General features: G+C 42.9%; 1 protein-coding gene across 2 annotated transcripts in view; it reads left to right on the forward strand.

The window, feature by feature from the left end:
* Positions 1–14,052, forward strand: part of LOC139581025 (TANK-binding kinase 1-binding protein 1-like) — a 114,825-nt gene extending 100,773 nt beyond the window's left edge. For both annotated transcript variants that reach the window (XM_071410324.1, XM_071410325.1), the window contains exons 8-10: positions 7,493–7,608; positions 10,050–10,897; positions 11,244–14,052. In XM_071410324.1, the coding sequence (XP_071266425.1) occupies positions 7,493–7,608; positions 10,050–10,897; positions 11,244–11,372 (1,093 nt within the window). In that variant the 3' untranslated portion in view covers positions 11,373–14,052. The remainder of the gene's footprint in view (positions 1–7,492; positions 7,609–10,049; positions 10,898–11,243) is intronic.
* The last annotated feature ends 438 nt before the right edge of the window (positions 14,053–14,490 follow it).

Raw genomic sequence — 14,490 nt, forward strand, 5'->3', positions numbered from 1 at the left:
CCAGGGAGCTTTTAAAAAAAGCCTCATAAAGAAGAGCAGTGATTTGTAGATGGGTAACAATAACAAATCAGACATTAAATATCTCTTTAAGCATGGCCAAGTTAATAATTCTGCTGTGGATGATGTATTAAACCACCCAGACACATCAAAAGATACAGTTGTCCTTCTGAACTGAGCTGCAGGACAGGAAAGAAACTGCTCAGGGATGTTACCATGAGGCCATTGGTGATTTTAAAACAGCTACCGAGTTCAATGGCTTTGATTGGAGAAAACTAAGGATGGATCAACAAGATTTGTAGTTGTAATTGTAGTTGTAATTACCTAAATGACTGAGTGAAAATATTTGTTAGAATTCAGAATATTCCCAAAACATGCATCCTGTATGCAACAAGGCACTAAATTAATACTGCAACAACAAAAAACAAGGCATAGGAATACACGTTTTGGCTTTAATGTAAAGCCTTAAGTTTGAGGCAAATCCAACAACACATCACCGAGTAACTGCCTCCATATGTTCAAGCATGGTTGTGGCTGCATCATGGTATGGGTATGCTTGACATCGGCAAAGACTGGGGAGTTTTTCAGGATAAAAAAAACTGGATGGCGCTAAGCACAGGCAAAATCCTAGAGAAAAACCTGCTTGTCTGCTTTACACCAGACACTAGGAGAGGAATTCACCTTTCAGCAGAACAATAACCTACCACATAAGGCCAAGTCTATAATGGAGTTGCTTACCAAGAAGACTGTTCCTGAATGTTCCTGAGTGGCCAAGTTCTGACCTAAATCTGCTTGAAAAGCTATGGAAAGACTTGAAATCGCTGTCTAGCCATGATCCCCAACACCTTAACAGAGCTTGAAGATTTTTGAAAATAATAATGGGCAAATACTGCACACTCCACGTGTGCAAAGCTCAAGAAGGTGTTACCTTCTTACCCAAGAAGGTGTTCTAATATGTTTTGACTTAGCAGGGTGAATACTTATCTAATCAAAGTATATTAGTGTTTTATTTATCATTCACCCCCCCCCCAGAATTAAACAAATCTTCCACTTTGACATTAGGGTATTTTGTGCAGATTGTTTACAAAAATGACAATTTAATCCCACTTTGTAACATACTAAAATGTGAAGAAATCAAAGCGGGTGAATACTTATGATAGGCACTGAATGTATTCTAATTCCTCCCTAGTTCCCTCTTTTCATCCCCAAATGGGGTTGTGCTTACACAAATGTCAGAAGTCAATAAATGTTATAATATTACATAAGGTTTGGGGCAATATTTCTGCTCGAAAATATGATACAGTACATGGTTCATACAGTACAGGTCATGACCTTTGTCAGTTGTCTAAATCATTGCTTCTCTTCTGGATAAAGAGCAAAGAAAGATGTTATACAGGTCCAGTCCAAACAAACTATTATTTGCCATCTTGTATTTCTGAAAAGGAGAGGAAAGATGCACTCTATTTTTCACTGCAGTCGCATTTATCACACCGCTTTATTTAACTATCGTCTCTAAAATATTACTAAAACACTGCTGAAGTTAAACAATAAAATAAATCACACAGCAAAGACCAATAGGCTGCGTTTACACAGGCAACCCAATTCGGATCTTTTTTTCCACTTATTGGTATTTTGACCAATCACATCAGATCTTTTCACATCAGCTCTTTTTCAGAGCTGATCTGATTGGTCAGACGGCCAATTAATGAGGAAAAAAATATATACCCTGCGAGAGTCAATATATACCCTGCGAGAGTTACTGTACGGCTGGCTAACTGCTACACAATAGTGTGATGCATGTGTGATTTGTATGATTGGTATTCTAAAAATACTCTTTATATTACGTAATGATATCAACAATGTCATTGGTATTCAGTCAATCTGGAGATGAGGAAGAAATGCATCTAGGAACTGCTTGGATAGACGGTAAATGTGAATTAACCGTAGATATTTGAAAACTGGAATGCATTAGGTCAGGTAACCTCACGCATTAGTGTGTACACATTTGAAGCAATGTAGTAGCATGATTTCAAAGCGGCAGCTACTCTTCCTGGGGTCCACACAAAACATAATACAGAACATTAATAGACAAGAACAGCTCAAGGACCGAACTACATGGATGTAAAATAAGAATACACGCGTACATACAGTATGTACATATCAGTACATATACTGTACAGTACACTGCATATACCAAACATTAGGAACACCTTTTAAATATTGAGTTGCATTCCCCCCTTTTGCCCTCAGAACAGCCTCTGTTCTAGAGTCGGGGCATGGACTCTACAAGGTGTCAAACGCGTTCCACCGGGATGCTGGCCCATGTTGACTCCAACGCTTCCCACGGTTGTGTCAAGTTGGCTAGATGTCCTTTGGGTGGTGAACCATTGTTGATATACACGGGAAACTGTTGAGAATGAAAAACCCAGCAGCGTTGCAGTTCTTTACTCAAACTGGTGCACCTGGCACCTACTACCATACCCCATTCAAAGGCACTTAAATAATTTGTCTTGCCCATTCACCCTCTGAATGGCACACATACACAATCCATGTCTCAATTGTCTCAAGACTTAAACATTATTCTTTAACCTGTCTCCTCCCCTTCATCTACACTGATTGAAGTGGATTTAACAAGTGACATCAACAAGGGATCAAAGCATTCACATGGATTCACCTGGTCAGTCAGTAATGGAAAGAGCAGGTGTTCTTAATGTTTTGTATACTCAGTGTACATACTGTAGGTCTACAAGTTATTTAGGTCAGAAACGGGAGAAGCGTTGTGATGTGAGGCGCTATTTAATGTGTTTTTAATGCACATTTTGCTGTTTGCTTGAGTGATTTGAGATGGCAGGGAGTTCAATGCAATCATGGCTCTATATAATACTGTGCATTGCCTTGAATTTGTTTTGGACTTGGGGTCTATGAAGAGACCCCTGGGAGAGTATAGAAAATGTATCAGTGACGTTGTCCCCACGGTGAGGGTTCGTTACTTCCCTAATCAAAAGCCCTGGATTAATACAGAGGTTGGAGCTGAACTAAAGGACATGGTTACCACACACAGAGCTATCATAGACAACTCTGAGGCTACGGCCGAGGACAGGATTAAGTACAAGATGTCCCCCTATGACCTCCGCAGAGTCATCAAACGAGCAGAAGGACAATATAGGAATAAGGTGGAATCGTACGACACAGGCTCCGACGCCTGCTGCATGTGGCAGGGGCTACAGTCCATTGCGGATTACAAAGAAAGACCCAGCCGTGATCTGCCCAACAATGCCTGTCTTCCAGACGAACTCAATGCATTTCCTGCACGCTTCGACAATAACAACACTGTACCGTGTGTGAGGGCCCGCACCGGCCCAGAGGACTGGGTGATCTCCCTCTCCGAGGCCGACGTGAGAAAGGTCTTTCATCGGGTCAACACCCGCAAAGCCACTGGGCCCGACGTTATTCCAAGGCGCGTTCTCACTGCAGAGCAGTTGGCAGGCATATTCACTGTAATTTTCAATCTCTCCTTGACCACCATCATTCCTGTTCCCAAGAACTCTAAGGCTTCATGCCACAATGACTACCTCCCTGTAGCACTCACTTCTGTAATCATGAAGTGCTTTGAGAGGCTGGTTATGGCACGCATTAACTCCACCATCCCAGACACCCTAGACCCACTCCAATTTGCATACCGGCACAACAGATCCATAGATGACGCAATCTCAATTGCGCTTCACACTGCCCTCCCCCACCTAGATAAGAGGAATACCTATGTGAGAATGCTGTTCATTGACTACAGCTCAGCTTTCAACAACACTGTCCCCTCTAAATCCGTTACTAAGCTTAGGAATCTGGGTCTGAATACCTCCCTCTGCAACTGGATGCTGGACTTCCTGTCGGGCCGACCCCAGGTGGTGAGGGTAGGCAACATCCCCTCTGCCACGCTGACCCTCAACGCGGGGGCCCCACAGGGGTGTGTGCGTAGTCCCTTCCTGTACTCCCTGTTCACCCACGACTCCAACACCATCATCAAGTTTGCTGACGACACAATGGTGGTAGGCCTGATCACCGGCAACAATGAGTCAGCCTACAGGGAGGAGGTCATTGACCTGGCAATGTGGTGCCAGAACAACAACCTCTCCCTCAACATCAGTAAGACAAAGGAGCTGATCGTGGACTACTGGAAATGGGGAGTGGTGGTGAGCATGCCCTCAAATCCTCTAAACGTTCTACAGCTGCACTGAGAGTATCTTGACTGGCTACATCACTGCCTGGTATGGAAATAGCACCGCCCTCAATTGCATGGCGCTACAGAGGGTGGTGCATACAGCCCAGTACATCACTGCCATCGAGGACCTCTATATCAGGCAACCACCCAAGCCATAGACTATTCTCTCTGCTTCCGCACGGCAAGCCGTACCAGTGCATCAAGTCTGGCCCCAACAGGCTCTTGAACAGCTTCTATCCTCAAGCAATGAGACTGATAAATACAGTAGCTGACAAAATAGCTATACAGACTATCTGAGTTAACCTTATATCTTTATTGAGCTTTTATTTTTATTTTTGCACTGTCTTTATGCACACTCACAGGGCCCTACACACACACACTGACTCCATCATCTACTCATTCGGAAAGTATTCAGACCACTTGACTTTTTCCACATTTAGTTACGTTACAGTCTTATTCCAAAATGGATTAAATTGTTTGTTTTTCACATCAGTCTACACACAATACCCCATATTGACAAAGCAAATACAGGTTTTTAGACATTTCCAGACCCTTTACTCAGTACTTTCTTTAAGCACCTTTGGCAGTGATTACAGCCTCGAGTCTTCTTGGGTATGACACCTGTATTTGGGGAGTTCTTCTCTGCAGATCCTCTCAAGCTCTGTCAGGTTGGATGGGGAGCATCGCTTCACAGCTGTTTGCAGGTCTCTCCAGAGATGTTTGATCGGGTTCAAGTCCAGGCTCTGGTTGGGCCACTCAAGGACATTCAGAGACTTGTCCCGAAGCCACTCCTGCATTGTCTTGGCTGTGTGCTTAGGGTCGTTATCCTGTTGGAAGGTGAACCTTTGCCCTAGTCTGAGGTCCTGAGTGCTTTGGAGCAGGTTTTCATCAAGGATCTCTCTGTACTTTGCCTCAATCTTGTCTCCCGGTCTCTGCCGCTGAAAAACATCCCCACAGCATGATGCTGCCACCATCATGCTTCACCGTAGAGATGGTGCCAGGTTTCCTCCAGACGTGACGCTTGGCATTCAGGCCAAAGAGTTCAATCTTGGTTTCATCAGAACAGAAAATATTTTCCCTTGGTCTGAGAGTCTTTAGGTGCGTTTTTGAAAACTCCAAGCAGGCTGTCATGTGTCTTTTACGAAGGAGTGGTTTTACGTCTTGCCACTCTACCATAAAGGCCTGATTGGTGAAGTGCTGCAGAGATGGTGGTGCTTCTGAAAGGTTCTCCCATCTACACAGAGGAACTCTGGAGGTTCTGTCAGAGTGACCATCAGGTTCTTTGTCACCTCCTTGACCAAGGGCCTTTTCCCCCGATTGCTCAGTTTGGCTGGGCGGCCAGCTCAAGGAAGTGTCTTGGTGGCTCCAAACTTCTTCCATTTAAGAGTGATAGAAGCCACTGTGTTCTTGGGGACCTTAAATGATGCAGAAATGTTTTGGTACCAGATCTGTGCCTCGACACAGTCCTGTCTCAGAGCTCTACGGAAAATTGCTCGACCTCATGGCTTGGTTTTTGCTCTGACATTCACTGTCAACTGTGGGACCTTATATAGACAGCTTTCCAAATCATGTCAAATCTGAATTAAAAAGTAAAAACATCTCAAGGATGATCAATGGAAACAGGATGCACCTGAGCTCATTTTCGAGTCTCATAACAAAGGGTCTGAATACTTATGTGAATGTAAAAAAAAAAAATTTCCTTTATTTAACTAGGCAAGTCAGTTAAGAACAAATTCTTATTTACAATGACGACCTAGGAACAGTGGGTTAACTGCCTTGTTCAGGGGCAGGACAACAGTTTTTACCTTGTCAGTTCGGGGATTCGATATAGCATCCTTTCGGTTACTGGCCCAATGCTCTAACCACCTGCCGCTCCTGTAAATAATTTATTAAAAAAAATATATATATTATACATTTGCAAAAAATTCTCAAAACCTGTTTTTGCTTTGTCCTCATGGGGTATTGTGTTTAGACTGATAAGGAAAACCATGTATTTAATCAATTTTAGAATAAGGCTGTAACGTAAATAAATGTGGAAAAGTGTCGGGGTCTGAATACTTTCGGAATGCACTGTAATATCCGCATACATTTATACTGACACACGCACACCCACTCACATACAAGCTGCTGCTACTCTGTTTATCTTATATCCTGTTGGCTAGTCACCTTAGCGCTATACATACAGTATCTACCTACATCACGCCAGTATCCCTGCACATTTTAAATATGGTATTGGAACAGACCCTGTATATAGTATGCTTATTTACTTACTTATTGTGTTCTTCATATTTCTTCTTATTTCTTGTGTGTTTTTTTCTAGTATTACATTGATATTGATTATTGCATTGTTGGGTTTTGAGTTTGCAAGAAAGGAATTTCACTGTACTTGTGCATGTGGCATTAAAACTTGAAACCTGAATGCCTTGTGGGGTATCAATCAATCAATCACATTTATTTATACAGCAGATTATATCAGCAGATGTCACAAAGTGATACAGAAACCCAGCCTAAAACCCTAAAGAGAAGGCAATGCAGATATACTGTAGAAGCACAGTGGCTATGTAAAACTCTCTAGAAAGGCTGGAACCTATGAAGAAACCTAGAGAGGACCAGGCTCTCTGAGGGTGGCCAGTCCTCTTCTGGCTGTGCCTGGTAAAGATTGCAAGAGTCCATGGCCATTAAGGACAGATCATTCTTCAAGATGTTCAAACGTTCATAGATGACCTGCAGGGTCAAATAATAATCAGGGTGGTTATAGAGGGTCGAAACAGCAGGTCCGGGTCAAGGTAGCACATCCGGTGAACAGGTCAGGGTTCCATAGCACAGGCTAGAAAAGCAGAAACTGGAACAGCAGCACAACGAGGTAGCACGTCCGGTGAACAGGTCAGGATTCCATAGCCGCAGGCAGAACAGCAAACACTGGAACAGCAGCACGACGAGGTGGACTGGGAATGGGGACAGCCAGGAGTCGTCAGGTCAGGGAGTCCTGAGGCATGGTCGTAGGGCTCAGGTCCTCCGGAAGGGGAGAGAGAGATGGGAAAATTAGAGGGAGCATACTTAAGATCAGATTACACCAGGACAGACTGACCCTAGCCCCCCCAGCACATAGACTATTGAAGCATAGATACTGGAGACGAAGACAGGGGTCTGTCAGAGCTGTATGTTAGTTGATTAAATAGACCATTTTTAATTTAACACATTCATATTTCTAATCAAATCTAGAAGTGATGCAGTCAATCTCTCCAATTGATTGATTGACTCTGTTCTTTCCCCCTGCAGGGTGAATTTGGCGCTAGCCTACACAGAGCTAACTGAGGAGTTGGGACGTCTCCAGGCTCTGAGCTCCAAACAAAAAGAGATCTTGAGGATGGTCTCTCAGGAGCAGCATAGCCCAGGTTAGTAACATCCCTAGAAAATTATATATGGCCCACATTAAACAGGCTAGCCCAGGTTAGCAGCATCCCTATAAAGGTTTACATCTTAATAACGTATAAAAAAATATTTAAAACATCAACAATCACTATACAACCTTACCATACATCACAAAAGACACTAAAATAACATTGCTGCAACCAGTTTTGTCCGCTGGAAACATTCAATCAACACCTTTCTCTTCCTGTGTCGTATCAACAGACTTTTCTCTCACCTATCTCTTTACCGCAAACCCCAATCCGAAAAGGTGTTGCTCCCTATCCCTAATGCATGCTCTGAGTGTACAAAACAATAAGAACACTTTCCTAATATTGAGTTACACAGCCCCCCCCCCCCCCCCCCCTTTGCCTCAGAACAGCCTGAATTCGTCAGGGCATGGACTCTTACGTGGTGTCGAAAGCATTCCACAGGGATGCTGGCCCATGTTGACTACAATGCTTCCCCCAGTTGTGTCAAGTTGGCTGGTTGTCCTCTGGGTGGTGGACCATTCTTGATAAACACGGGAAACTGTTGAGTGTGAAAAACCCAACAGCGTTGCAGTTCTTGACACGCTCAAACCAGTGCACATGGCACCTACTACCATACCCCATTTCAAAAGCACTTATATATTTTGTATTGCTCATTCACCCTCTGAATGGCACACATACACAATGTCTCAATTGTCTCAAGGCTTTGAAATCCCCTTCATCTACACTGATTGAAGTGGATTTAACAAGTGACATCAATAAGGGATCATAGCTTTCACCTGGATTCACCTGGTCAGTCCATGTCATGGTAAGGAGCAGGTGTTCATAATGTTTTGTACAGTATATTGTTATACTGTACATATACTGAAATACAGGGTGGGAAATGAGTAAGCTTTACACGCACATCTTGAAATCAGCATTGTCATGCTCACCTTACAATACAATACTTGCTTTATTGGTCCATTTGCACAGATATTCTTAATTTTGTGCTGTCACAGTACTCAACCTGACACACAACACACACGTCACAGGCTGGGAGCAGCACATTGGCTGCTGCAGAGCAACACCCCTGAAGAAATGAGGGGTAAAGAAAAACAGAGGTAGATAGTATATGGGACATACACTACCATTCAAAAGTTTGGGGTCACTTAGAAATATCCTTGTTTTTGAAAGAAAAGCACATTTTAAAATAACATAAGAAATACAGTGTAGATATTGTTAATGTTGTAAATGACTATTGTAGCTGGAAACGGCTGATTTTTAATGGAATATCTACATAGGCGTACAGAGGCCCATTATCAACAACCATCACTCCTGTGTTCCAATGGCACGTTGTGTTAGCTAATCCAAGTGTGTCATTTTAAAAGGCTAATTGATCATTAGAAAACCCTTTTGCAATTATTTTAGCACAGCTGAAAACTGTTGTTCTGATTAAAGAAGCAATTTACACTGTATTTCTGATCAATTTGATGTTATTTTAATGGACCAAAAAATTTGCTTTTCTTTCAAAAAGTGACCCCAAACTTTTGAACGGTAGTGTACAGTATACTATGGCTTACAGCTCACTCCCTGCAGATTTCCCCCCAGTCAGCTCAGGGATTTGAACCAGCAAACCTCCGGTTACTGGCCTGCATCTCTAACTACATATTCAGCTCATACTCAGCCCTGTTTCAAGATGAAAAATAGAAGAATGACCTAGACTATATTGGGATATAAGTAGGCCTGCAGCTGTTTTTTTACTCTCCTGGGGTTGCAGAGTTACAAATACAGTATATGTACTGAAATACAACAACAAAAAATCCTCTTCCTTGAGTCTATGTTTTCTCTGTATTTTAAGTTTCTGTGGATAGTTTGAGAGCACAGCAACCCCCCTCTTTTTTTTAAATAGTTTTTTCACTCAACCACAGAACCATACGTTTCCCCTTTGAGATGCTTCTGATTCACCGATGCAAGTCTTGTTTTTAGCTAGATGGCTGATAGTTATCTGATGATTACAGGAAGCACAACATAATGTACTGTAAAAATTGTCTACATCATCTGAGATCTGTGTCTTAGGTAAGCGGAAAATAAATCTATTCAAGGGTGTTTCTTTTTTGCATATCTTGTCGGGTGTGCCGCTTGTTGCGAATTGAGTCTTTTGATCAGACAAACATTTGCACTGCAAATCCAGAGCAACACAGCATGTCTGACACACAGTAGAGAGAAGTACAGGAATGTTATTCAAGAAAATAGATATGAAAGATTATACACTTTTTCTTCATCATTATCAAAAATATATTACACTGACCCTAGTTACTTCTTTTATGTAATTATGAATAACAACAGGCTCTAGTCCTATTTTGGTGAGAATCTATCATTTTGATCTTCCAGAGACAGCCACAGGCAGTCTTGTCTCGTGTGCTGCTCTCTAACTTCCCGTGTCTCTCCTGTCTCCTCAGTCCAACGCCACTCCCACCCCCCATCTCCCATCCCTCACCAACGCCACTCCCCCGTGCCCCAGCGACACTCCCCCATCCCCCAACGCCACTCCCCCATCCCCCAACGCCACTCCCCCGTCCCTCCTCAGCACCACTCCCCCATTGCCCAGTGCCGCTCCCCGGTGCTCCAGCCGCAGCACCTCTCCCCGGACATGCACCGCCGCTCGCCGCTGCTGGACGTCAACGATGGGCCTGCCTCGTACTCCTGCCGGCCAGCCAGCCACCATCTGAGGGCCAGCTTCCAGGGCCGACGGAGCTACTCCGAGGTGGCCGACCCCTCGGCCTACCAGCGGCCACCGCGCTTCAGCCTGGACCCCGTGTCCACCCTGCCCAAACCCCGGCCCTACAGGGACTCCGGCTACTCAAAGCAGCATCAGCAGCATGAGCATGGAGGCTCCCAGCATGGAGGGTCACCCCACAGAGGAGGCCAGCTCCGAGCTTCCCAGTCTGGGCTAGAGAGGGCAGGGAGTGAGGTGGGCCTCCACGAAAGTTCCTGCCACTCTCGAGAGCTGCCCTTCCCCCTGTCCGAGGTCTCTCCCAGGTCTCACCTGCACTTTGAACCCCTGCCTCCCCCCACGCCTGCCCCCCAGCTTCCGCAGTCCTCCGAAGACGAGGAAGAGTGGACCTGTCCGCACCCCATCAGCCCCCCACGGACGCTGGGCGTGCCCAACAATGTGTCAGCTCATGGGGTCATGAAGGGGCCAGCGTCCTGCTCGGCCTTCCCCATCCCATCCAGACCCAACACTCTGACCTGCCACCCGCCAGGATACCTGCACACAGACCACGCCCAGTCCTGGCCCTCCATCAATGTGAGTCACACGCACACCCTATCCCAAATATACTGTATAATAATATCTTTGTTATATCAAAACATTCTCTAAAATTGTAAAATGCTTGCCATTCCGATCAGTCAAAATGTCTCTCTTTGTAAATTAACTGCCCTTGACTTGCCAATGTCTTCCTACACTGTGCTATTTCATGGGAAATGCTCTGTGTAACATGACATATGTTCTGATGCACCTCTACATATAAGCTTATTTTCTTCAAGAAATTACCTAAATGGTCATTGATTGTTGCCATAGACCCACACTGCTTATTGACCTGAATGTTGTGTGTGTGTGTGTGTGTGTGTGTGTGTGTGTGTTTTCGTTGCAGCTGTGGATGGAGACAGAAGAGAGTGACATGAGGAGCTGCCCTCTGTGCCAGCTGATCTTTCCCATGGGTTACCCTGATGACGCCCTAATCAAGCACATCGACTCGCACCTGGAGAACAGCAAGATCTGATCGCCACGGCAACACTGCACCCTCTTTTTAGTTGCCACAATTCTTTACTTACATTGTGGAGTGATTTTAGGTTTGGTTTTATAGCTGGGTGCCTTTTTGTTTGACAAGACAAGAGGGCTTATTGTGTGTTTAGTAGTCCATGTATGGGACTAGGTTTAGGGAATGACAAGGCTGGCTTCGAGGTTCATGACAGACAATGTCCTGAGGGTTCCAGGCAACTTGCAGTCCATTTGTTTTTATATCTTACACCTTACCACTACTACTTGCTGTAAAGTGTCCTGCTTTAGTTTGACTCTCTACCGATGTACAGTATAAGGCTTGTGAAATACAGACCAACCACAATTAATTCCTGGAATTATCTGGGGGGCCAGATGGATATATCCAGTTTGTTTGATCTTCAGGGATTGACAATGTGCGGTCAGAGGTCAGAGTTATTTTTTTTAACCTTTATTTAACTAGGCAAGTCAGTTAAGAACAAATTCTTATTTTCAATGACGGCCTAGGAACAGTGGGTTAACTGCCTGTTCAGGGGCAGAACGACAGATTTGTACTCGGGGATTTGAACTTGCGACCTTTCGGTTACTAGTCCAACGCTCTAACCACTACCCTACCCTGCCGTTATGAAGAAAGGATGTTAGTGTTGTGACTGATTGTATGTAGGTAAGAATCTGTCCTGCAGGGTGAGGCATGTAGTTGCTGTGACAACCTTGCTGTGGTGAAGCGCATAGGCAGATTATCTGTATTATCTTGCGGCCTGATCAGAAATCCATATAAATCTGAGCACATTAAGTTAACCTACAGTATATAATCCTATAGTAGATAATAATTTCTCCCCTATATTATTTATTTAACCCCCTAGAGTTGATGTCTGTGCCCCACGGACATTTCATTAGCATAATACAAAAATCCCCATAGAAATCTATCAATTTTAGCTAGAGAAATCTGTTTTTGCATGGGGATGTGTCTCAATCCACCGCATCAGCCAATGCCACACTTTTGCATCTGAGGTGAAAGGTGACAGAGCTAGAGCAGTGGTCTTCTCACAAAATTGTCTGTAGCATCTGAATCATTTTGCTCTACGACCCCCACAAGAGTCTTGGGACTTGTCTGAAGTCGGTACAGCCAATCTGCCAATCTTTAGCGTCCAAACAGTTTGCGCTACACGCTCATATGACCCCTCTGTGGAAAGGTGAGACTCTCACGAACATATCAGTTGAAGTTCTCCCTGTACCAGTTGGGAAAAAAATGGAAGTACTGTATATCTGGAGACTGGTTAGTGCCAAAAATAAGGGGTTAAATACATGTAAAAAGAAAATGTTTCCTGATCTTTCTTATATCTTTTAGATATAGGACAGACACTTTAGAACAAACTTCCTTTATCTGTTGTTCCATGTAGTGAATATGTTATTCAATGCGTTGGTATGGGCTAATGGCAGTAAGGCCAAACATTATTTTGTAATATTTTTGGGGATACATCAAGGGGTTTTAAAGTTCAAAATCATATAGCAAAAATATGCTTGGTATGACCTTCTTTAAACAATTACATATAGCTTAGTAGAACCCCACCCCACCTCCCCGGCTTAGACAGGGCTTAGGCTGTAATGGGTTAAAGGGCAATTCCACCACTTTTTAACCTAATTGTCATTATCTCCAGCACAATACCAGTGTCTACATATGTGAAAATGGTGCATTTCTATGCTTTTGTAGAAATAAATATACATTTTAAAAGTTCTCCCAGATGACATCATCAAAAGTTCCAACATTTAAAAAAACTGTGATTCTCAAACACAGTGAAGTGAGGAGCAAGAAAATGCCCTCTGGCTAATCAATGTTTTTTTTTTTTTAAATGATGCTACCCTGTGATGTCACAGAGAAGCATTTTTTTAGGACCTTGGTTCTTCTCTTTTTAACCACAGATCATAGAAACGCGCTGTTTTCACATATGCAGACACTGGTTTGGTGCTGGAGAAAATGAATATGAGGTTGAAAAGTGTCGTGATTGCCCTTTAATGTATCATTTGATATATCTGTAAGTAATGAGGCAAAAAAAATCTGTAAAAAAATATATATTTGTGCTGAACATGTCTTATGTTGGTGAAATGTCCCCCTCCTAAGCTTGCACAATACTGTATATAGCTAGTGGGACAGGAGTTTGTATATGGAAGAGGGAATGGAATATATTTGTATATGATAACAATGATTCAACTGGGAGTCTCTTTAGTCTTCCTGAAGAACCGACCTGCAAACACATCTGATAAAGTATTTATAAGATTTCTCCATCTTACAGTCTGAAGCTGGCACACTTTGCATTTTATATCTAATATACGTATATACATGTCAAATATAACCCAAAAAATCAGAGTGAGTGTTGTATGGAATAACACATATGGAATCATGTAGTATCCAAAAAAAGTGTTAAACAAATCAAAATATATTTTATATTTGAGATTCTTCAAAGTAGCCACCCTTTGACTTGATGACAGCTTTGCACAGTCTTGGCATGGCTACTTTGAAGAATCTCAAATATAAAATATATTTTGATTGGTTTAACACTTTTTTGGTTACAACATGATTCCATATGTGTTATTTCATAGTTGTGATGTCTTCACTATTATTCTACAATGTAGAAAATAGTAAAAATAAAGAAAAACTCTTGAATGAGTAGGTGTGTCCAAACATTTGACTGGTTCTGTATGTATGTGTATGGCTCTGGTTACTATATGTTCTAAAGCCTAATACAAAGGGGTGGGAAAATTAAATTCCAATCAAATCAGCTCTGAAAAAGATCTGATGTTAAAAGATCTGATGTCATTGGTCAAAAGACCAATTAGCGGACAAAATATCAGAATTGGGCTGCCTGTGTAAACGCAGCCTCTGAGAATTTACTGATGTATATTCCTATGATTCTATGTAAAAAAAAACAACGACGCATTTTTAAATCTCAAAATTATTTCACTTTGGGAATTCCCGCCCACTTCCACCCCTGGTAGTACAGTACATCTATATTCTAATTTGAAACTAACAACGATATCACAATATGTGATTGGGCAGTTAGATTAATAGTATTAATTACTTCCACGCCCACACAGACAATATTGGCTATCATTGACTGTGTACA

This window comes from Salvelinus alpinus, chromosome 7, assembly GCF_045679555.1.
Source record: "Salvelinus alpinus chromosome 7, SLU_Salpinus.1, whole genome shotgun sequence".
In the NCBI taxonomy this organism is placed as follows: Eukaryota; Metazoa; Chordata; class Actinopteri; order Salmoniformes; family Salmonidae; genus Salvelinus; species Salvelinus alpinus.